This window comes from Camellia sinensis, chromosome 2 (genome assembly GCF_055761805.1).
Source record: "Camellia sinensis isolate YWXY chromosome 2, ASM5576180v1, whole genome shotgun sequence".
Classification (NCBI taxonomy): Eukaryota; Viridiplantae; Streptophyta; class Magnoliopsida; order Ericales; family Theaceae; genus Camellia; species Camellia sinensis.
In genome coordinates, this window is record NC_138962.1 from 91,236,594 (window position 1) to 91,260,644 (window position 24,051).

At 37.3% G+C, this 24,051-nt stretch overlaps 1 protein-coding gene across 1 annotated transcript in view; it reads left to right on the forward strand.

Moving 5' to 3' along the window:
* The first annotated feature begins 1,611 nt into the window (after window positions 1–1,611).
* Window positions 1,612–24,051, forward strand: part of LOC114263954 (uncharacterized) — a 44,531-nt gene continuing 22,091 nt past the window's right edge. The window contains exons 1-12 of the mRNA XM_028204532.2: window positions 1,612–1,840; window positions 2,557–2,738; window positions 9,840–10,367; window positions 10,676–11,851; window positions 11,989–12,307; window positions 12,674–12,923; window positions 13,027–13,243; window positions 13,447–13,802; window positions 13,993–14,526; window positions 16,688–17,984; window positions 18,203–18,556; window positions 18,693–18,930. Coding sequence (XP_028060333.2) covers window positions 2,616–2,738; window positions 9,840–10,367; window positions 10,676–11,851; window positions 11,989–12,307; window positions 12,674–12,923; window positions 13,027–13,243; window positions 13,447–13,802; window positions 13,993–14,526; window positions 16,688–17,984; window positions 18,203–18,556; window positions 18,693–18,930 — 5,392 coding nt within the window. The 5' untranslated portion in view covers window positions 1,612–1,840; window positions 2,557–2,615. The remainder of the gene's footprint in view (window positions 1,841–2,556; window positions 2,739–9,839; window positions 10,368–10,675; window positions 11,852–11,988; window positions 12,308–12,673; window positions 12,924–13,026; window positions 13,244–13,446; window positions 13,803–13,992; window positions 14,527–16,687; window positions 17,985–18,202; window positions 18,557–18,692; window positions 18,931–24,051) is intronic.

Below are 24,051 nucleotides of genomic sequence, written 5' to 3' on the forward strand. Positions count from 1 at the left end.
AAGGTGACATGCTTAGCAGATAATATTTTTAGGGTAAATTATACTGACATCCCCTGAGGTTTTTTTTAATATAGATCCCCTCATGTTTGAAAAATTATATTCCCTTCCCTGAGGTTGTAATCTCATTACAAATTATTTCCTAGATTGCTGATGTCATATTCTAAATTTTTTTAAATGACTATTTTACCCTTTTCCTACCATTTTTTCTTTCCATCATCATGATTACATTCTACAAATTTTCATCATTAAATTCTACCGAAACATATTCTTATTGAGTGATGATGTACAAACATAAATTTTATATAAAATTTTTAAACACAATGATATAGTTTAATGATGACCTTTCACTTTAAAACAAAACACTTATAAATATGATTTATATTTACAACAACATCATTATCACAATATTTTTATGATATTTTTTGTATAAATTTTTATATATGAATAGAATTTTTCATTTTTATTTCCACCCTCATTTTTCTTTCTCGTCTATTCATCCACATTTATTACAATATTACCAAACACCGTTATTCACATTTATTATAGTATTACTGAATTTTTGTATTTTTTTTTTGTATTTGTTGAATTTAAAAAAAATAACAAAATATTATACTTCTTAAGTATATCTAGATTAGGTGTATCTAAAAAATAAAAATAAAAAAATGCTTAAAATATTTTAAAAATTCAATAAATAAAAAAACACGAAATTTTTTTAAAAAAATTAATTTTTTATGTGAGTTAAACCAAAGAAAATGATTGTTATTTATCTTAAAATGACATGAACAAAATAAAAAAAAATTAATTTTTTGTGTGAGTTAAACCAAAAAGAATTATTGTTATTTCTTTTAAAATGACATGCACATATCAATATTATTTTATATAGGGAAAATATGTCATTTTAATTTGACAGGGGATAAGTGTAATTTTTTAAACGTGAGAAGAGATCTATATTAAACAAAAATCTCAAAGGGTGTTAGTGTAATTTATCCATTTTAAATACTGAGCTTATTCATAACAAGCTGTAAGTGAATGAACAGTAAATAGTAAGTATGTTGGTAGCAAATAGTAAGTTAGTACTATTTTTTTTTTTTTTAATTTCAAAAAACTACTCTACTTTTTGGAACATCACCTTACTTTTTCTACTTAGTTTTACTATCTACTCATTCAATTACTAGCATTCATCCTATCTAAATCTAATGACCTATATTTTTTTATCTAAATAAGTACGGTAGAAAACAACTTTCATGTATGGTAGAATTTTTCCATAGACGGTATTAGGGATGATCTCAAAAAGTATATTTTTTAATTTTTTACAAAAAAAAAAAAATATATGTAAAGAATATAAATACATATTGTGATTAAAAAAAATAAAAATAAATAAATGTATTAATATGGGAATGCCAAATAATACCTGAATCTGAAAATAGAATAAGAACGAAAGAAAAAGAGGAAGACCTCAAGTCAAGCCAGCAGTACTGAAGATGGAAAGTCCCCTGTTCACATTGATCTAATTATTGCTTTCTCTATTGGAGAGGAGAGGGGAGAGAGCGGGAAAGAGATGACAATGATGATACATATTTCTCTGTACAATAATATTGAAGTATACAAAATTTATTCACAGAATATATGAAAAAAAATATTGTGGAATTCAGATTTATTTTAATCCTACAATACATATATTCAAATCTAAATTACACAATAAAATTTTAAGTTTTTTTTACTATGCATATATCTTTTGTGTTCTCCATGCCTTTTATTTATTTATTTATGCAACTAAGTTCTCCATACCTTTAAGCGTGGTCGGTGCGGGTGGCAAGTGTTTGTACTGCTAGATTCCGAGGTTATATCTAACTGTCTCTGCTTTCATTTCCTTCCTTCATAAGTAAGAAACACTAACACATTAGTGGCATGGTTGATTGGGTGGATTAGAGTATGGGATTGAGATTATTAATCTGTGCGTCCAATTATCTTATGTTTGTTTTAACATTTTGGTTTAGGATTATTAATTTAATGGATAATTAATCCAACAAATTTGTAAGATTATTAGTAATGGGGTAGGGGTGGGATTATTAATCCAATGATATTAATTCAATTGGATAATGAATACCATACTAATTTAATAAGATTATTAATACTTCACTATTAGTCTTGTGAATCAAACATGAACTAGGAGTATTTTGAATAGTTAAAAAGTTATATTATAAAAAAATCAATTCTTATTTTATTTTTTAGCACGTCTGTTTATAAAAGATTAATAAAAAAATAGATAAATTTTTTGTCTTAATTTTATTAATTTTGACTATTTTAGTGAGTGTGTGTTTATCCCATGGGCATGTTATTAAATTTGTAAAATATAAATTTTGATCTGAGTTAAAAACATGTAGTATGAGTTGGTCAAGTGACAAAGGTGTTGTTTAAGAAACAAAGGTCATATTGTTTGAGCCTTGTTCACCTTTCTATTCAATTGTTGACTTTATATATAGTATAGATATTTGTTTGAGGGCCTTATATAGAATAGGTGGAACTGAAATGGGGTTTTTATCATTTTGTTGTTAGAAATGAAGCACATCATATACATATACCAATTGGAAGAAAGGTGATAGAGAGAGTGAAGAATGATGATATCAGGGATTCCTTGTCACAAGAAGAGAGCAAAGCCTAACCACCCAGACTTAATTAATTGGGTATTTTCATGGTCTTTGGAAGACATTTGCAATGAGAGTCTCTACAAAAGCCAGGTGTGCTTTATGTTCCATTTTCCATCATTCCCTTGTCCTAATTTATTAGATGCTTAATGACATTTTTTTGCTCTTTTGTTTTGCTTTTTGTGTTTTTGTTATAGATTATCAACATACATATGCACTTTTGTTTTGCTTTTTGTGTTTTTTAAATATGATTGCTTCTAGTTAATTAAGCATGCTGATGAGGAACCATAAATAAATGATTCAGGTTTTTCTTTAGCTGTTGAAAATTTCATGAAACCATGATGATCACTATTGTCTGGTATTTTAAAGAAAATATTTGAAGGGTTTTGTTTGTGTTTAAATTTAAATAATTTTTCATTTTATTTTAGCTGGCAAGTATGCAGTTCAGTGATTGTCACTGCTACTGCTGATGCTGGCATATAGGTTAATGTAGCTTTATTAATTTATTATGCGAAATTCTATAATATCTATTACCCATTACCCATTATTTATATATCTATGTTGTGACCAATAGCTAGGTGTTGGATTAACTATGGATCAGCTGATTGACAATCAGAGTTTTGCTGTTTTGTTAGCTATTTGTTCTATTTTTTCCTCTTTGCTAGCTATTTTATTGTAGTTTTTTGTCCAAAATTAGATCATACAATTTGCGCAGCGAGGTGTACATGCCGGGCTCTAACCTGCAAATCCACGAATTTTGTGGAAATTTAGCCAACCATTATCTGCCACAATAACATTGCTACCTATTAAAGCACATACATATATTATATATATACAGGTGCACACATGGAGATACATGTTATGTTAATTAAATTTATGGTTCTTCAACAGTTTTGTACCATCTTGAATTGCATTCATTTCAATCGAGTAGAGATATCAAACCAGGTAGAATGGATTACATGATAATGTGTGTTTTTTTTCTTTTTTGGTAAACTCCGGGCCGAAGCCAAAACTAAAGAATAACACTACGAGAAGAACCAATCCCCAATATGTCACTTTCTAAAGCCGTAGCTAGAACAGAGGGCTCATCTACCAGATATTCCCTGCCAGCATCCATACCAAGGGCCCCTTTTGCAAGCATATCAGCACAGACATTAACTTCCCGCCAGATTTGTTGAAGGTCACACTCCCAACTCCTTTCCATTAGCTTCCAAATTTCTTGACAAATATTAAATTGAGGGTGCAGTGGGTTTGTTTTTGCCAAAGCCGAAATTGCTTCCGCTGAATCTGACTCAATGATGATCCGACGATGTCCTTCGCTCCAAGCCAGCTTTAAACCTTGCCAGATACCCCATAATGTGTTTTTGAAATTCATATAGTATTGATATTGTGTTCTAACCAAATCAAACCAAGCTTTAAGTCCTATCAAGCGGGGTCAGCTACATTAATCCTTCTTCTCCACTAGACTCTATCAACATCTATTTGGCTAATCAAATTAAGAATATTTATATCTCTATTTACGACACTAATGTCTTCAATTTTGTCCATTAATGATAGTTTCCATTACATCTTTGCTTTTTGTAAAACTACTTGAAACTAAATTTCTTAATTTTGGTAGATGTGGCAGGACTTTGAATTCCATGGACTTTAGTACAATGGTGTTTCACATAACAGTCAAAAAGTATTTTTTTTTCTATTATTGATGCAGGAAAACACGAACTATATGACAACTTTAAAATTTTCCTCAAAACACCTTATTTTCTTTAAAAGCTTACAACTCAATTTATAGTAAATATTACTTGATAACCAAGTAATGCAGAGAAGCATGTAACGCTAGCAACAAGAACTACCGCAAACAACTTGATATAGACAAACGCCCTATGTAATTTTATTATTGATTCAACAAAAGATGTCTTTCACCATTATGATGCTTGATTTATATGACAAGTCAATTTTAAAATGTTAAATTAATGGAAAAGGAAATAAAATCAAAATCAATAAAATACGATAATCAAATCAATACACTTTAGAAAACCAACTCATTCTAGAATATTCTATACTAAAATAAATTATACCCAAATCAAGTATTAATTCCTAAATAATAAAAATAAAGATATAATGACCCTAAAATTTGGTCAACAACATCCCCTCCTGCTTTAAAAAAATATCTTCAAGTTTTCATTGTTTAAAATAGCTTGTCACACCTGCACTTGTCTACATCCACCTTATATTTAGGATTAATTCTCAAAATAGATAATGCACACATTAGAACTGTTAAAGCACCCAACTCAAAACCAATTGGCGATTAGTGGAGGGATCTTTGGAGTATATTAACTAAGCATGGGTGGCTTAAAGAGATGATGTGGGACAACTCTAACACTTCCTTGCACATATAGCTCGGTAGGATGTAGAGGTGTTAGAGAGAGAATAGACAAGAGAGTAGACTTGAATGGAAACATGGTCTAGTGGAGACACAATTCTCATGCATGCATGTTTCGCTTTCCTCTCAAGGAGGTTACCAGCCTCCTATCTTGCACAGTATCTTCCTGGGCTCTAACCAAAGGATGAACTTCCACATTACCCAATCAAGCTTATACACAAATCGGACTCACGTTGTCCGCCACTCAACTAATATGGTTATTGAATCCAATTCACAGCTCTCATCTTCCCTTACTCCGTCAAGAATTGATTCCCTCTTCCTTTGCTTCTCCCTTAGGTATCTAGCCTTTTTCTTTGGTCTATTGTCAGAGAAAGGCTCCTTCTCCACTCGTGTCTAGCCTTACTCCTCCCCTTGCTTTTGTGTATCCTAATCCAACATCCATTGGCTCTATTGGTCCTCCCACTACTTCTATGGATCTTGCTCCTCCTGAGTAGCGCTATCCGTTTCGGGATTGAAAATCTTCGTAAGGCTTAGTTTTGTTAATAGTTGTTGTTCTCCTTCGTATTGTGTTTTATTGTCTTCTCTTCATGCTTACTTTGAGCCTCAGTCTTATAAAGATGCGTGTATTGACCCTAATTTGGTCCATGGTATGGAAGATGAGTTAGCTTCTCTTGAAAAGGCTTACACTTGGGAGTGGATTCTTCTATCTGCAAGTAAAAATCTGGTTGGGTGTAAATGGGTTTACAAAGTTAAAACTCACTTTGATGGTTCTTGGGAACATTATAAGGATTGCTTTGTTGCCAAGGGTTTTTTTAGGAGTATGGGATTGATTATGAGGAGATGTTTGCCCCTGTTGCTAAGATGACTACTACTTATAGCTTAATTGCTATTGTTGCAATTCATAAGTGGCCTCTCTTTCAGCTTGATGTTAAGATTGCTTTCCTCAATAGTCAACTCAGTTTTTATGTGTCTAGCAGGCTTGTCTCATCTTGCAGTGTATGTCTATTACTTGTGTCATGCTCTCTATGGTTTGAGCAATCTCTTCATGTTTAGTATGAGTGCTTTTAGTCAACTATCACTCAAATCGGTTTCGCTCTAGTGTTCATGATTTTGCTCTTTTTCTTTATAATTCTTCTGATGGGATGGTTATTTTATTACTTTATACGAATGATATGATTATAACTGGGTCTAATTCTTCTGCTATTTCTGAGTTGAAGTAACATTTGTTTCAAGCTTTAGAGATGAAAGATCTTGGTCCTCTACGTTACTTTCTTGGTATTGCGGTTGCTTCCTCTCCCATGGGTTGTCTCTTATCCTAGTCCAAGTATGCTCATGAGATTCTTCGCCGTGCCCGCTGTAGACACTCCATTCTGACTGACCCTAAGATTTCGGGCGCTTGTAAGCCTCCCGATGATGAAATGGTAATATCTTCATCCTTCGAATGTTAGAAATTGCTTAAGGTTGCTGTTATACCCTATTTCGGCACAAAATTAACTTTTTGCAAAAATGACCGAAATACCCCTGAACCTGTTTTTCAGCCAAAAGCTAACTTTCTGACCTCGAGAGAGAGGGAGAAGTCCTAATTGCATCTAGATTGATGGCATTTTCCAAAATTATAAACTAGATTTTATCAGAAACATTGATTGAAAGGCAATTTGGATTTACTTGGACCTTAAGTATGCAAAAGCCATGCGAAACCGCACGTAGCCATGCATACCCGCACCTAGCCATGCAAAGTTGACACTGGGATCAATGGCCGCACCTGCACTTGCCTTGTGTGGCCGCAACTGGTTCGTGCTGTTGGACTTCTCTTGTATGCTCACACTTCCCTCCAACAGACAGGAATGGCATTTTGTAAGGATGGCAATGCGGCATTGGAGGGAGGCGCTAGAGAGAAAGCGACGCTTAATCCTAGCAGCCTCCTTTGGGTTCCTCCCCAAGTCAAGAGTCCTTATAAAAGCACTCCCACCCCCCACTTTTAAGGGTTTAGAAAATTGTTACCTTTTGAGAGCATTTGAGAGCTTGTGAGAGAGAGAACCTCCCCCTCCCCCTTTATTTCGAAATTTCCCACCCTAACTGCAACTGAAGGCATTAAAAAATAACCTATGGACTTGGAGACTTGAACTAAACTCAAAAACCTAAGCTTGAGGGAGGCCTACAAGCAAGAAACATAGTTTTCTTGTCTTGTTATTCGCGTGCTTTTCAATTCTTGAAAACCAGCAGGTAATATCCTTTTCTTTGTTAATTTCAGTACTTATTTTCTATCTATTTTCAGTAGCCAATTATTGCTAGGGTCTTAGTTCATCATCTCATCATGTAGTTTGGTTGTTTTGCTCACCTTTTCGCTTATTTTCGCATGATTTATTTGTTCTCCTTAGAACAGCATATTTAGGCTTGCTTAATCATGTAGAAATCATGCAGTAGGCTCGGTTTGAATCATCATGTAGTTAGTTTGTATTTTCGCCTTCTATGTGCTATTTGCTTTTTGTGCATAAGCATCATTTAGTAGCCTAAAACCGGGCCTAGGATCATATTTTGTAGGGAGAACTACATGGAGGTGGGAGAAGAGGAAAAAAAATTACAAACACATGGGGGTACAAGTGTGTCTGTGGTGGGGTACAAATGAAAGGTTGTAGGGGTGACATTTGCACCCCTCCATGTGTTGGTAATTATTTTCTTCTTCTCTCGCTTGTATGTAGTTCCCCCAATTTTGTATGCTTAGTTGTATATTAGGTCGTGTTTTATTTCAAGCATTACATGTAACACGCTGAAAGTGGACATCCAGGTAAGTCTTTCCTCCTCTCCATAGCATATGTTCGTTTGGTGCATTGTCTTTTCAATAATGCAAGTTATGTGATTTTGTATGCAAAATTAGATGTGTTGGATGTTTTTATAAATATTGTTTATTTTAGATTAAGTTTATGGCCATGTTGTGCTAAAAACCTATTTTCATTGGAAAACTATTATTTATTTGAAAGTATGGCTTTATTCTTTGAATATTAAGTAAATGATGTTTATTTTATTCAAATCACCTAGTTTTAGGGTTAGTTAATGGTTTTAGGCTGAAAATGGCTTGTGTGAATAATTAATCATTAAAATCATAAAATAGAAAGTTAGTAGAGGCCAATATTCGGATTGGGTAAAAGGGGTGCTTTCATTCAATGACATTCCCCTTTTGTACCTTAGCTTCCGAACCTGAAAATCTCTGGTTATGACGGATTAGGTCTATTACTTAGTTTTCATTGTTAAAGATTTCTTAATTCCCCATAAAAATTAAGTGGTGACTCTTTCGATGTGGGATAAAGCGAGTTGGCACAACATTAGGTGTAAACGTGCCTTATACTCGAAAAAGGCACGGCGTCCACATTCGTCTTACTGATGAGAAGGTCATTGACACTCCCATTGAATTCTATTCCAAGTTCTATCCATCTGATGGGGTTCTTCCATTCCAAGTTGGTTGGTGCTTGGTTTATCTCACTGTGATACACCCTGATATTGCCTATGTTGTTCATGTGGTTAGCCAATTTGTCTCTGCTCCCTATTCTACTCACTAGGTTGCTTTGCTTCGCATTCTCTACTATATTTGTTTTGTTGATGTCTTCTTTTTCTCCATCGATGCTTCGCGCTTATGTTGATGCTGATTATGCTAGTGACGCTTCTTATCACAAGTTTAGTTCCAGTTTATGCATTTTTCTTGCTAACTCCCTTATCTCATGATGCAATGAGAAATAGTTTGTTGTGACCTAGTCAATTGCTGAGGCCGAATATCGTGCTATGACACATATAGTTGCTGAGGTCGAATAACGTGCTATGACACATGCAATTGCTGAGATAGTATTGCTTCATCAGCTCCTTTCTGATCTGGGTGTTCTCTTCTCTTCTCTTATCCCTTTCTACTGTGACAAGAAAAGTTCCATCCAGATTGCTCACAATTCTATTTTCCATGAGCGTACTATGCACATTGAAATTGATTGTCACTTTATTCATCAGCATTTTCAGTCAGGGACAGTTGTTTTTCCTTTTATTTCCTTCTCTTTGTAGCTTACTGACTTCTTCACCAAGACTCACACTTTTGCTCATTTTTTGTTCTTGTTGGACAACTCTTGATGCTCTTCAGTTCTGCTCATTTTTTGTTCTTGTCAGTCTTTCTTTCCAAATTAGGATTTAGTTCTTGGTATATACATTTAGTGCATGTAATTGTCGATTAGTGAGATCATAACACATATTATTCGTATACTCACAATACCTGTTAATCCCTTCTTTATACTTTAGGAAATGGTGTTATGTTGCATTTCTTATTATCTTTGAATGAATATTAATATATATGATGTATAATAAATATATAAGACCATATATTCTGTGCATGTTCCTGATGTGTCATGTTCTGCATTTTTTGAAAATTGGTGTGTCAACCTGTCCATGTGGTGTTCATGCTTCTTAGCTTACCGTTATGGATTTGAAGACAAAGGATAGTGAGTGAGTGGGTGGTAGAGTCCTCTATGTATCCTTTTTTTCTGTCCTTATCTTTGGTACATCCAAATTCCTATCACAAACCCTCTTTATAGAGCTCTAAACTGAATTCATGCTGGGAAAAGAGGGAATTCTTTTCTTGCAAGAAACTCTATAAAGGAAAGCCAACAAAATTACAAATTTGAGACAAATGCAAACAGTTAGGACTTCATTTTACATGTAAATTGCTTTCCACGTCATGCAAATCTTCTGCTTATGATAAATGTTATATCTAGATTTGTACAAACTGTTAAGAACTTCAGTTGGTACCTTATTTTAATCGAGTACGTTGTTTGATTTTTTAGCTGGAAAGGATTCCACAATCATTTCAGTCAGTACAACATTATCTTGAATCATTTGTTTCACCTTTATTGGAAGAAATACGAGCAGAACTATCTTCAAGTATGGAGGCTATATCCAATGCACCTTTTGCCAAAGTGCTTAAGTACAAGCCATATGAAACACGGACGTATGATGTTACAGTTGATTATTGGAGAAACATATCTAGTCATCAGAGTAAGGTGCCTTACGGAGCATTGCCTGGAGATATTTTTGTTTTCACAGAAGCAAAGCCTGAAACTATAGATGATTTAAAAAGGTCAGGAAGGACATTGACTCTTGGATGTGTGAGAAAAAGAACTGGAGATGATGACATTGCAGCTACTCATTTTAAAGTCGAAGTACCAAATGACTCACGTGTCAAAGATGGAATGCATAAATTCTCTTATGTGGTTTTCCTGATTAATATAACAACTAGCAAAAGAATATGGAATGCACTGCACATGTTGACAAATCAGGAGGTTATGGAGAAAATTTTGTACACCAACACTACGGTAAGAATTTTGAAGAGCTTCAGCAAAAAAAAAAAGAAAAAAAAAAAAAAAAGAGAGAGAAAAAAGCTGGGCAGAAGAAAATTTGTATTAGATAATTTTCATTCTTCACTTGTATGGAATAAAGGTAGTAACTAACCTGTTTTAAAGGTAGTAAATTTAAATTGTCCTCTCTAGACCATCACTGAGTTAAACTGTATAGTTTTTCTTCACCTTGTGGGAGAATATCGTGGGTCCCAAAATTATAAGTTTTACTAATTTTATTAGCACTTTCATAGAAAAATTATTAACAGTCTGATCATGGTTAACAGGTTGATGAAACTTGTAATCTGTGCTCTGAAGAAAGGAATCAAATCTGCGAAGATAAATTGTGCTTGTCATCTAAGCTGAATGAGTCTCAATACAAGGCAGTAGTCTCTTCGATATGCAAAATCCAGTGTAACCACAGGTCATTTGTGGAACTTATTTGGGGCCCCCCAGGGACAGGGAAAACTAGAACTCTTGGCATGTTGCTTTGGGCCCTCCTAGGATTGAAATGTAGGACCTTAACTTGTGCCCCGACAAATATAGCAATTACAGAAGTTGCCTCTCGTGTTGTGGAAGTGGTGAGAGAGTCATTTGACACAGGTGCTAGGAAGGACGCTTTATTTTGCTCTCTGGGAGATATTCTCTTATGTGGTAATAAGGCCCGATTAAAAGTTAGTTCGGATGTTCAGGATGTATATTTAGATTATCGTGTTGAAAATCTTGCCGAGTGCTTTGGATCACCAATAACTGGTTGGAAGTATTGCTTCACTTCAATGATAGAATTTCTGGAAGGTTGTGTTTCACAATACCAAAATTTTTGCGATAATCAATTGAGCAGTGAGAAATGCAGCAATGGAAGTGATGACAGAAAGGTGGAGCAAAAATCATTTCTTCAGTTTGTGAGAGACCGATTCAGACATGCTGCATTAGCACTCAGAAGATGTGTTTCTACAATTTGTACTCATGTGCCCATAAGTTGCATTAAGGAACATAATTTCCAGAGGATGGTATCCCTCATTGCCTTACTTGATTCATTTGAGACTTTGTTGAATCGAGACGATAAGGTTTCTGAAGAACTGAATGAGGTTTTCTCAAAACCTGAATTAGTTGATGCTTCTCAGTCTGATAGAGATAAATTTACTGTTCCATTCTTGAGAAGTGAATGCCTTTGTGCTTTGAAAACTCTTCAGCGTTCACTTGATGAGCTTGACTTTCCAACTGGTACGAACAAAGATTCAGTGGAGGAATTCTGTTTTCAAAACGCTTCATTAATTTTGTGCACATCTTCAAGTTCACACAAGCTGCATTCAGTGTCAATGGAGCCACTCCGTTTGTTGGTTATTGATGAAGCTGCGCAGATGAAAGAGTGTGAATCGGTAATACCCTTACAGCTCCCGGGTATAAGGCACGTCATTCTCATTGGTGATGAATGCCAGTTACCAGCTATGGTTCGTAGCAAAGTAAGCAATTGCTACTTGTCCTTCTGATATGTACTATGAAGTCTATCAGATTCCTACCAATTGTGGTTGCTGTTGTTTGCCGTGTTAATTTTTCTTTTAAATATGTTCTGGACACATAATATTCGTATTTCTTGTAGGTTTCTGAAGAAGCTGGTTTCGGAAGAAGTCTTTTTGAAAGGTTGACCCTTATGGGCCATTCAAAACACCTTCTCAATATTCAGTACCGAATGCATCCATCAATATGTTCATTCCCAAACTCAAAATTCTACCAAAGTCAGATCATGGATGCACCGAACGTTAAGAGTTACAGAAAATGCTATCTTCCAGGTCCAATGTTTGGCCCATTTTCTTTCATAAACATTTCTTGTGGAAAAGAAGTGCGTGATGCTCAAGGTAGCTGGATGAATATGGTTGAAGTGACTGTTGTATTAAAAATACTGCAGTTGCTCCACAAAGGTATCAGTTCAATATTGCATATTGTCAATGTTCATGTGTTTATGTATCTCACTGAACAAAATCCCGATACTGCTACTTAAAAACAAAAGAAAAACTTTTTTGACAAATTATTTTTGGGGCAATTTCTTTTGGGATAACAAAATATTGTACTTTTCCTTCCGTGTTATAAAATGTTTCCCTTTTCAAACAAAAGTCAACATAAAATAAAGAGAAAAACTGTGAAGTGATTTGAATTCTTGAACTAAAACATGAATGATCTATCATATTGAATAATTTTTAGAAGGTCCTCCTAGATTTTTTTTCTTTAAGTACCATCATTAGTTTTAGCTAACCATATGTTGGTAATCTTCTTGTTTCCATGTGCAGCATGCAAAGCATCAACGCAGAAGGTTAGTGTTGGGGTAGTAACTCCCTACTCTGCTCAAATTGCAGAACTTAATCAGAAAATTGGAAAGAAGTATGAGAACCATGATAGCTTCACTGTAAAGGTCAAAACAATTGACGGCTTTCAGGGTGGAGAGGAAGATGTAATAATAATATCAACAGTGCGATGTGATCGATCAATTGAGTTCATCTCTAGTCCTCAACGAACAAATGTTGCTTTGACAAGGGCTAGGTATGGTTTCAAGTGGGCTTATAATAATACCAGATCGGGTACACATTTTCATTTTACTTTGAAGTTTTTGAATAACAAAACTGACAGTTTTGATCCCTTTCAGGCATTGTCTCTGGATTTTGGGGAATGAAAGAGCACTGAGTAGGAGTAAATCTGTGTGGGAAGAACTTATCTGTGATGCCAAAGCCCGTAAGTGCTACTTTAGTGTTGATGAAAATAAAGATATTAAAAAAGTCATATTAGAGGTCATGAAAGAGCTTGATCAACTAGATGATTTGCTTAACGGGGATAGTATGCTGTTCAAGAACGAAAAGTGGAAGGTATAACTTATAGTTGCTTAACTTCTAATTCTTTTAATTATCCTTACTGTCTTGGGTGAACACATTAGATCTTTTGATATATTTCTTTTCTTTTAAATTTATTTATTTATTTATTAGTTTAGATCAGTTGATATAATGTTTTCTTATAATTTATTTTTTTGTTTTGTTGCTCTTTTGTTTATTCTCAAAACTTGTACTCTCAGGTTCTGTTCAGCGACAACTTTAGGAAATCATTTGCAAAGCTGAAGTCATTGGAGATGAAGAAGTTAGTTCTTCATTACCTATCAAAGCTTTCTACGGGATGGCGACCAAAATGGAATCATGCAGGCATCAATTGTGAAAGCTCATCACAGATCTTGAAAAAGTTCTGCATCATGGGACACTACATTGTTTGCTCAAATGACATAGACATGGTTAAGGAATCATGGTGCCAAATCTTGAAGGTTTGGGATGTGTTGCCTTCAGAGGAAATTCCAAAACTGGATAGACGTCTGGATGGCGTATTTCGAATGTATACTGATGATTATCTCAATCGATGCAAGGTCAAATATATTGAGGGGTAAGTACATGTTTGTGTACTCTATTGCATCTGAATCTTCTTTAGCGTGAGGAATTAAATGCAAAATTCGAACCATCAAACTTAGAATTTAACATTATCATCTGGGTTTTATTGTTGGCATTCTTATTACTGTCATCATCATTGTTGATCACCATCATCTAATCATTATTGTCATTATTTTTGAGTGTAGGGTTTTTGAAGTTCCAATGACCTGGGACTCCTCATCTGATATTGTGAAATATAAAATTTCTCATGACACTGAAGCAGGGAATACTTCAAATGTCATTGCTTCTGAAGAAAGCTACATTGAGAACACAAAAGTAGGTGACAGTTTTTCACTGATGAAATTCTACTCCTTGTCATCTGGTATGGTCAGCCACATGCTTTCTGGTTACGATGGTAAAGAAATGGGTCTTCCCTTTGAATTAACAAGCCAACAAAACGAGATCATTCTTTTCAATAGAAGCACCTTTATACTTGGAAGGTCAGGCACTGGGAAAACAAGTGTTTTGACCACAAAGTTAATTCAGAAAGAGCAATTGTACTATATAGCATCAGAAGGATTTCATGGAACAAAGAGCGATCTCTCCACTGATGTTAGCGGGAGATCTGGTGTCAGTGAGAGTGACCGGGAGACCAAGGGAGCTGTCTTGCACCAGATTTTTGTTACAGTGAGTCCAAAACTGTGTTATGCAGTCAAACAAGATGTGTCTCAATTGAAAAGGTCAGTAAATAAAAGCAGCAGAACCCTTTTTGTTCGAATATTATGCTAGATTTGTATATCATCACGATGATCAATTGTTTCCTATTTTCTCTTTTTGTTATTTTTTTTTTATTTTTTACAGTTGAAATGAGATGGATTGCCCAAAATTGTTGTGATATAGCATACTTGTAGCATAGTAGGGGATAGGACAGTGAGACATGCTTTGCAAATGATTTCTACAACTTCATGGTTTCACTTACATTTTTCTAGGATTTTTAAATTGATATCCACTTCTTCTTATCCTTCTCTATTACTAGTGATCCATCTGAAAAGAAACATAGATCATGTGGACTAGAGTTCAAGATATTAGGTTCATTTACCCACTATCCAGTTTTTCTCCTCTGCGGTTCCACCTGCTATTATTGCACTTTGCTTAGTAGCTTGCTTCTGGCTCCCCATTAATGTCAACTGCCACATTTGAGACATCATCTCTGTTATATTCTCAATGCTGAATTGGCCCATGACATTGACAAGAATTGTGATATACATTGATTGCCCACCTGCAACTAATCTTTTCTTTACCTGTATATAATCAAAATTTGAAACGTGTAGGGTGTGTGAGAATTAGATAGCTAAAAGTAAATAAGGTAGTCTACCAAAGTAATTTCAACAAAACTAAAATAAAAATAAATAGGCTGAGGAGATTCATGCACCTAAAAGAAATTCATTTCATTCAGAATTATGAATTATGAAGAGAGTTTTTTTGGCATCAGTTGGAATCCTATATGTGTACCTCATTGAGTCCTTTAATATGTCTAAGGTTCCAGTGGTGCAAACCCTCTAGACTAGACTTTTGGGTCTTTTAGCCAACTCACCTGGGATATGTGATATGAGATATCAATAAGAGATAATGATTTTAGGGCAAACTTCATTTTACCCCTCCTGTGGTTTGGGCCATATGAGTTTACCCCTTTGAACTTTGGAAATAACCACATAACCCCCTTGTGGTTTGTGGACTGAAGTGCACCGTTAAGCCCATTAATGATTTAATGAAAAAAACTAAAATACCCCTGTATTTTCGTCATTTGTTTGGAAGGCAAAGTGCACTTTAACCCCTTGTGCTTTATTCCATGTGCGATTTACCCTCTTAAACTTTGAAAATGAGCATATAACTCCCCTATATTTGCCATGGTTTCACACCTGTTGTTAAGCTGGATGGAATTTTTAACGATGTACTTCAATCCACAAATCACGTAGGGGTTATGTGGTCATTTCCAAATGTCAGGGGGTTAACCGCACATGGTCCAAACCACAAGGGGGTAAAGTGAAGTTTGCCCATGATTTTAATATGCATATATATGACACTTAGCTTTGTGTTGTTATTTATGTGGATTTGCTTCCCCTTTCCCACAATATTGTTTACAACATTATATTTGCAGTAGTAAAAATTTTATGTTGAGTAAATATTTGTTGAATTTTTTGTTTAAACATGTTTAATAAATTGAGATTTATTGACTATGGGCCCTGTTTGATTGGCAGGGTCAACACTAAGGGGATTAACAATCCATGAGATTAGTGTAGAATTGGTTATCCAACTAGATTAGTGAGATAAATAACACAAATTGCAACCAAACAATGGAATGTGAGTCTTATGGATTAATAATCCCAACCAAAAATTGTGGACCATGATTAAAACTTATAATTTTGGTATTGGTTGTTGATACTTGTCCTTTCAGCAGTTTGAATGGATTATTAGGCTTTCCTGTTCTATGAGCCATGGCAGTGGTTCACTGTCATGCTCCTAGATTTGGGGTGTGACAATACTTTCGTCCAATAGCACTTACTCTCGCTCCCACACGCTCCTCATCTCTCTTTAATGCAAGGTAAAGATCTCCATACAGGCTAGAAAGTCGATCTTAAAGATCGATCCCTTGACCTCTCCCACTGTGTGGGTTGTGTGTAAACAATTTGTAATTTTGATTCAATGTAACCATTTGTAGTGGTGATCCACTCATGTATTTCGATGTAGATTTTAATTAATTGGTTTCATAATTGACGTAATCCAATCTTTATGGTGTTTCTTTTGTAGAAGAGAAGTAATTTAAATATTTATTGGTAAAAACATTCATGCATTAGGTGCGTTAAAATATGTATCTAATTGTTTGCTTTTCCAAATGTACAGCTTTATATGTCGAGGGAAATATTCAGCTGAAAGCAGTTCAACTCGTGTGGATGATATTGATGACACAACACAATTTACAAATATCCCTGACTCTTTTGTTGATCTTCCACTAGAGCTGTTGAAATCTCCAGCTGAAAGCAGTTCAATTTGTGTGGATGACATTGATGACACAACACAATTTACAAACATCCCTGACTCTTTTGTTGATCTTCCATCAGAGTTGTACCCTCTTGTCATAACATTCCATAAGTTCTTGATGATGCTCAATGGGACAGTTGGTACTTCTTACTTCGAAAGATTCCATGAGGTTAGGAAGCTCTGTCATGGTAAAACCGGTAATTCAAGATCAGTTGCCTTAGAAACTTTTATCAGGACAAAGGAGGTTAACTATGACAAATTTGTTTGGTCTTACTGGCCTCATTTCAATACCTACCTTACCAAAAAACTTGATCCTTCCACAGTGTTTACCGAAATAATGTCTATAATAAAAGGTGGGTTACAAGCAGGGAAGGCTCATGATGGGAAACTCTCTCGACAAGATTATGTTTTATTATCTGAGGGTCGGGGGTCACTCATTGGTGAGCAGACGAGGGAGATAGTTTATGATATTTTCTTGGAATATGAGAAGAAAAAGGTGGTGAGTGGTGAATTTGATTTGGCTGACTTAGTGGTTGATCTTCATTGTCGACTAAGGAATGAAAGATATGAGGGTCATTTAATGGACTTCGTGTATATTGATGAGGTGCAGGATCTTTCGATGAGCCAAATAGCTCTTTTCAAATACATCTGTAGAAATGTTGATGATGGCTTTGTTTTTTCGGGTGACACGGCTCAAACTATAGCACGGGGTATTGATTTTAGGTTTGAAGATATAAGATGTCTATTCTATGAGGAATTTGTAATGGGGTTGAAAAGTGATGAGATACAAGTAAGAAAAGAGAAAGGGCACATTTCGGACATTTTTAATTTGAGCCAGAACTTTCGCACTCATGCTGGAGTACTCAAGTTAGCACAGAGTGTTATTGACCTCGTGTACCATTTCTTTCCCTGTTCTATTGATTTCTTGAGACCTGAAACTAGTTTTGTAAATGGGGATGCCCCTATTTTGCTTGAATCCAAGAATAATGAAACTGCAATAATGACTATATTTGGAAACGCTGCAAATAAAGTTGTTGGATTTGGAGCAGAGCAAGTGATACTAGTTCGTGATGATTGTGCCAGGAAGGAAATTTTCAACTACGTTGGGACGCATGCTCTTGTATTGACTGTCATGGAGTGCAAAGGCCTGGAGTTTCAGGTGATTGGTGGTCGTTACTTTAATTTTTTTTCTTGTTTCTTAGAAAATTTTATTAGCTTGAAAATTGTTACTTATAGTGAATCACTTTGCTTTTTCTCTGACAAGATCTCTTCTTAGTAACTAGCAGGCCTGTTATTTGATATGGATTGATCCATGAAGAGATAGTATTGATAAATGAATATATGGATACCTTAATATCACTTCATGTCATGTTGTAGGACGTGTTGTTGTATAACTTCTTTAGCTCATCACCTTTGAGAAACCAATGGCGAATCATATATGGATATATGAAGGAACAAAACCTACTTGACTCCACTTCACATATATCCTTTCCAAGTTTCAATCTGGAAAAACACAGCGTATTGTGCTCTGAGTTGAAGCAATTATATGTGGCTATCACTCGGACAAGGCAAAGATTGTGGATTTGTGAGAATGTTGAGGAGTTCTCCGAACCAATGTTTGACTACTGGAAGAAGCTCCGTATAGTCGAAGAAAAACTACTAGATGATTCACTTGCGAGGGAAATGCAAATTGAAAGTAGTCAAGAGGAGTGGAAGTCCCGGGGCATCAAGGTTTGCTTTGCCTTTCAATTAACTAGCACTATTATTACTATTTCTGCTTTAATGACACCACTTTTTTGATAGTACAGGTTCAGAGAAGCATAGTGCAGTGTACTTTTCTAAAGTATGCATGTTTCATTTCTTGCAGTTCTTTCATGAGCACAACTTTAAGAACGCAATAACTTGCTTTGAAAGAGCGGGAGACACACATTGGGAAAGATATACTAAGGCTTCTCAACTTCGTGTGGCTGCTGACCAAATGCGTGGTCGAAATACAGAGATGTCAGACAATAACCTTAGGCAGGCTGCTGATATATACGAGTCCATTGGCAAGCATGAGTTGGCTGCTCAATGTTTTTTCGAGTTAAATGAATATGAAAGAGCAGGTATGGTTCATATTGTTTTTTCTTTTTCTTTTATTTAACCACTTTGGTTTATAGTGACAGTAGATGGTTATTTTCTTCCATCTCTGATTATTTTTCAACCATCCATCTCCCTTGAATCAATGATCTTTGAGATTACAGAGTATTGCCCTAAAATGGGTTTGTGACCTTCCATTTGATGAGTTTCTTACGCTCTGTTTGTTTGGGCGGAAAATGTTTTCTAGTGTTTAATACAACGGAAAATGAAAGTCAAAAACGTTATCCACGGTCAACAAAAAGCAAGCCTATCTTGATGAAAAATGTTTTATATTTTTAGAAGGTAGAAAAGACTTTCGGTTTAAAGTCTTACCAATTCCACCACACTACTACCACCACTCCCTCCATCAACCCACCACCACCTCCACCCCGCTGCCGCTGCTACCACCACTAATACAACCATTAGTACATTAGTTTCAATGACGCAACCAAACAGAGAAAAACATTTTCTGTTGAAACAAATCGAGCGTCATTAAATAGAAATTTGCCATGATTTGATGTATAAAACTTTAGTGAACAGTAATATTATTTATTATAACATAAAATGGTGAGAGCAATGAGATTACGTCGCTTAAAATTACAAAATAGTAGAGTCTCAATCATATTGGATACACGACTTCTCTTTTCTACCTGATCCTATAAGGTGTCCATTTAATGATGTAAAATTAGCCACAAAAAGTCGGGGTTAAGGTCACTGCTGCAACTATTGTGCCTTAAAACTGCAACAGTTTTTTTCTCCTTCAAGTTTTAGTTGCATACTTTCAAGGCCAAACAATGTAATTTTGGAGTCACTGTAAACAAATATTAAGTACATTTTTTATTAGGGGTGAAATTTTTTGACACTGACATATTAACCTAGCATGAAGTGTACATAAAATTAGTAGGTTAGAATTTATCATTTTTTGACACAAAATAAATTGATCTAGTATAGCACACTCCTATGGGGCTAAGTCATTCTTTCCTAATGATATTTTTCTAATTTTTTGGGTAATTTGTAAACATTCCCCCACAGAATTGAAATGTGATGTAGGAAAAAACTTTTGATGACACATTTTTTGTTTTATAATTGAGAATTAAAGGGAATTGAAATTGAGAGGGTAATTTATATAAAAATTGGGCCGAGCTGGGCAATGGGCCGTTATGGGCCACAATACAAAGGGCTGAGTAAAGAGGCTTTGAAGTTAGTCCGGTCCTAGAGCCTTGATGATTAGTCCGGTCCCAGAGAGCCTATTGTTATTATCGGTCCAGGAGAGTACTGCGGATTGTTCGGTCGCCCGAGTTAGCTCGGTCGTATCATGGTGCAGCTAGCTCGGTCAGACCTAGCTAATTGTTAAGCACGGTCTAAACTAACACTATAGTTAGCACGATTTGTGCAGGTAGAACCGAGGTAAGAGCAGTGAAAGGAAGAATCGAACTAAGTATAGTTCGGTCTAGTCTGCGACTTAGCATAGCCATGTTTACCTCGGTCACCGAATTCCGACCATGGTAAAACCATCTCACTTGGTTTGTACAGTGAGGGGGGTGTTGAAGGATAAGCATTATCTTTCCGGAGTATGAATCTCAGGAGGAGTCTACATGGAGGAGTAAAAGTCCTACTAGGATTGTACCACACGGAACCTACAAAAGCTCACAACATCACCTATGGAGAGGTAACACAACTTTTGATTCTCGAATACACAGAACTTTTTGGCTATTTGTCTATTTTGCTGACTTAGGCATCAAAGAGGTATCCGGCACACACCCGCCGGCTAGCTCACGTTTGTGTTTTCAGGGAATAAAGCGACGACGTACGGAGGAGTGCAATCTTGATCAACAGGATTATACGGGAAGAATATTTCGTGCCTGTACAATTGGCGCCGTCTGTGGGAAAATCAGACTAGAACAAAACCTCTTGATCAAGCTTTTCCTCTTTAGAAGCAATGGCGCACAACGAAGATTTGCCGCAGTCCGCCATCGACGGACAAACACCAGAGGGGGGTGCAAGGCGCGAAGGCCTACCTTCTATCCTTCCCATGGCGGACTTGGAACCACAACGACAGAATCCCAGGAGGGATGCAAGGGGGAGGAGGCGGACTAACAGCCCCCGTCACTCTCGTTTACAAAGTCCTGACAGACAAAGGCGGAGGATTGATCCTCAAGTTCTAGAGGATCGCGTGAAGGAGCAAGATGAATTAATAAGGAAGATGGCGGCGGACATGGAGGCCATGAAGCGCCAGATCAAGGGAAAAGGGGTGGCGACAGGAGAGGGGCGCAAAGGCAATGCGCCTCCTCGCCACTCAGAAGATCGTAGCAGGCATACCACGACATCGCAAGCAGAGAGTAGAAGCCTTAGGACGAGCGATACTCAATCAGGGACTTCCAGAACTCGTTACTCCAGGTCTGAGAGAACAAGATCACTAAGGTCTTACGCAGAGGGAAGTACCTATCGGCCCTCACACTTGCACCAAACATCATCTAGGCAAACGGAATTGCCTAGATCGTCCGACTTATGGACCGTGCTTGAAGAAAGGGCGTGACAGAAGGAGGATGCCAGGGCACGCGACCCACACAGAGTTTCAGTCCTTCGGCGGTTGGCTCCTCGGACGCATGGAAGAGTCAAGGTTGGAATGCCAGTACCACACATTGCCTACGAACCAACAGATAAAGCATTGGCAAGACTACATAGCTCGCCGTTCGTTCCGGCGATTGAGAACGCATCATTACCCTCAGGCTTCATCCAACCTAAATTTACCACGTACGAAGGGAAGACAGACCCTTACATGCACGTAAACCACTTCCGCCAGGTTATGGCGGTATATCGACGAAACGAGGCTTTGATGTGCATCCTCTTCCCATCAAGCCTTGGTGACCTAGGCTTGACTTGGTTCGAAAAACTTCCAGAAGGCAGCATAGCCTCCTGGGCACAATTGGCGGAGGCGTTCGTAACAAGGTTCAGAACGAACACCAAAACCCCGGTGGAAATTGATCAACTGCTCTCAATCGAAATGGGCGAAAAAGAGTCATTAAAATCCTACAATAGCCGCTATTGGGAGACCTTCAACCAGATTGGGGACTGTCCCACCAATCTCGCCATCGCACAGTACAAAAGAGGCCTTCCAGTCGGGAACAGACTAAGGGTCTCAATCACTATGACACGCCTCTCACGATGGAGGCCTTAATGGAGAGAGTGCACCAGCACATTCGGGTTGAAGAAGATGGCTCCCGTGCTAAAGTAAAGTCTAGCACGACGGCAGTACCAGATAAAAAGACCGCGGCAAAGGTCAACGCGGTAGAACGTCCGAACAAAAACCGACGAGGCAGGCGGGACAACGGAGAAGACCAGGATAAAAGATGGTTAAGAGTCCGCACTGCCATTACCACGGTATTCAAAAAGCCAATCTACCAGATTCTAAGCGAGATACGCGATGAACCTTTCGTCAGATGGCCTACCAAGCTAGGAGAGGCTCAGAAGGACTACGACGAAAGATCATGGTGCACCTTCCATAAAGAAAAGGGCACCGCACTGAAAATTGTACACCATTGAGGCAACATCTAGAGGAGTTGGTGGCGGCCGGTCACCTGGACAAATACATTGAAGGAGGGGCGCAGCCAGCCCCCCAAAATGACAACCACCCGAACGGAATGCCAATCGACGCCCCACCTCAAGGCGTGATAAACATAATACATGGGATATGCGAACCTGAGCGCGTATGTGAGCTCAGGGGCATGATCAAAAAGGCTGAGCACTTAAGGGAGGTTCTAAGTGCACAACCCACAATCAAGAAAGGAAGAACAGAGGCCACAAACGTCATGTCTTTTTCAGACAAGGACTTGGAAAGAATATATTGCCCTCACAACGATGCACTAGTCGTTACCCTCCACGTCAAGGACTACGACGTCAAGCGAATTCTGATAGACCAAGGTAGCTCGTGTGAGATAATGTACTACGACACCTTCAAACAACTGAAATTAGAGAACAAAGACCTGGCACCAGCTGTATCCCCCCTGATCGGATTCAACTCAATGCTAGAATGGCCAGTCGGCAAAATTATCCTACCAGTCAGGGCAGGAAGCATGACAAAACAAGTGAAATTTTGGGTGTTGAAGGTCCCTTCCACTTACAACATAATCTTGAGAAGAACATGGCTCCATGCCATGAAATCAGTAGCATCATCCTACCATCAAGTAATGCGGTTCCCCAACGAAGCCGGGGTAATTGAAGAGGTCTTTGGAGACCAAATTATGTCGAAGCAATGCTTTGTCACGGTTAATGGCAGCCGCGCTGCCAAGGGATATGTTCATTCGATGGAAGAACCTGAGAGCAATGAACTATTCGCAGATGTTGGCAAAGCAGCTGATCAAAAAGCGGTGGAAGACTTGGTAGAGGTAAGAATAGATGAAAATAACCCGGATAAGTTCTTTTCGGTTCGTCGTTATCTAGCACTGAGAGATTAGAGGTCTTGGAATTCTTGACCTCTAACATCGAAGTGTTCGCCTGGACACCCTACGACATGCCAGGCATTGATCCAAACTTCATATGTCACCAACTCAATGTCCACCCATCCGCCAGACCAATCATTCAGCGCACTCGCAGATTGGCACTCCACCACGCCGAAATAGTGGCGGAAGAAGTGGGAAATCTGCTAGAGGCAGGAGCTATTAGAGAGGTGCACTACCCCAGACGGATTTCCAACACAGTCGTGGTGCCAAAAAAGAATGGCAAATGGCGTGTCTGCGTCGACTATAAGACAGTCAACAAAGCATGCCCGAAGGACAGCTTCCCCCTACCACGGATAGATCAATTGGTAGACCTAACGGCGGGGCACAACCGACTTAGCTTTCTGGATGCGTACAGAGGCTACCATCAGATCGCCATGTACGAACCAGACCAGGAGGTCACGTCCTTTACAACTCCAAGAGGATTGTATTGCTACAAGGTCATGCCCTTTGGTTTAAAGAACGCAGGGGCAACATTCCAGAGAATGGTCACCAAGATGTTTGAGCCGTTGTTAGGCAGAACAATGGACGCTAACATTGACGATATGGTGGTCAAAAGCAAGGATGAGAACGACCATCTAAGGGACCTAGGTGAGATGTTCCAGATTCTGA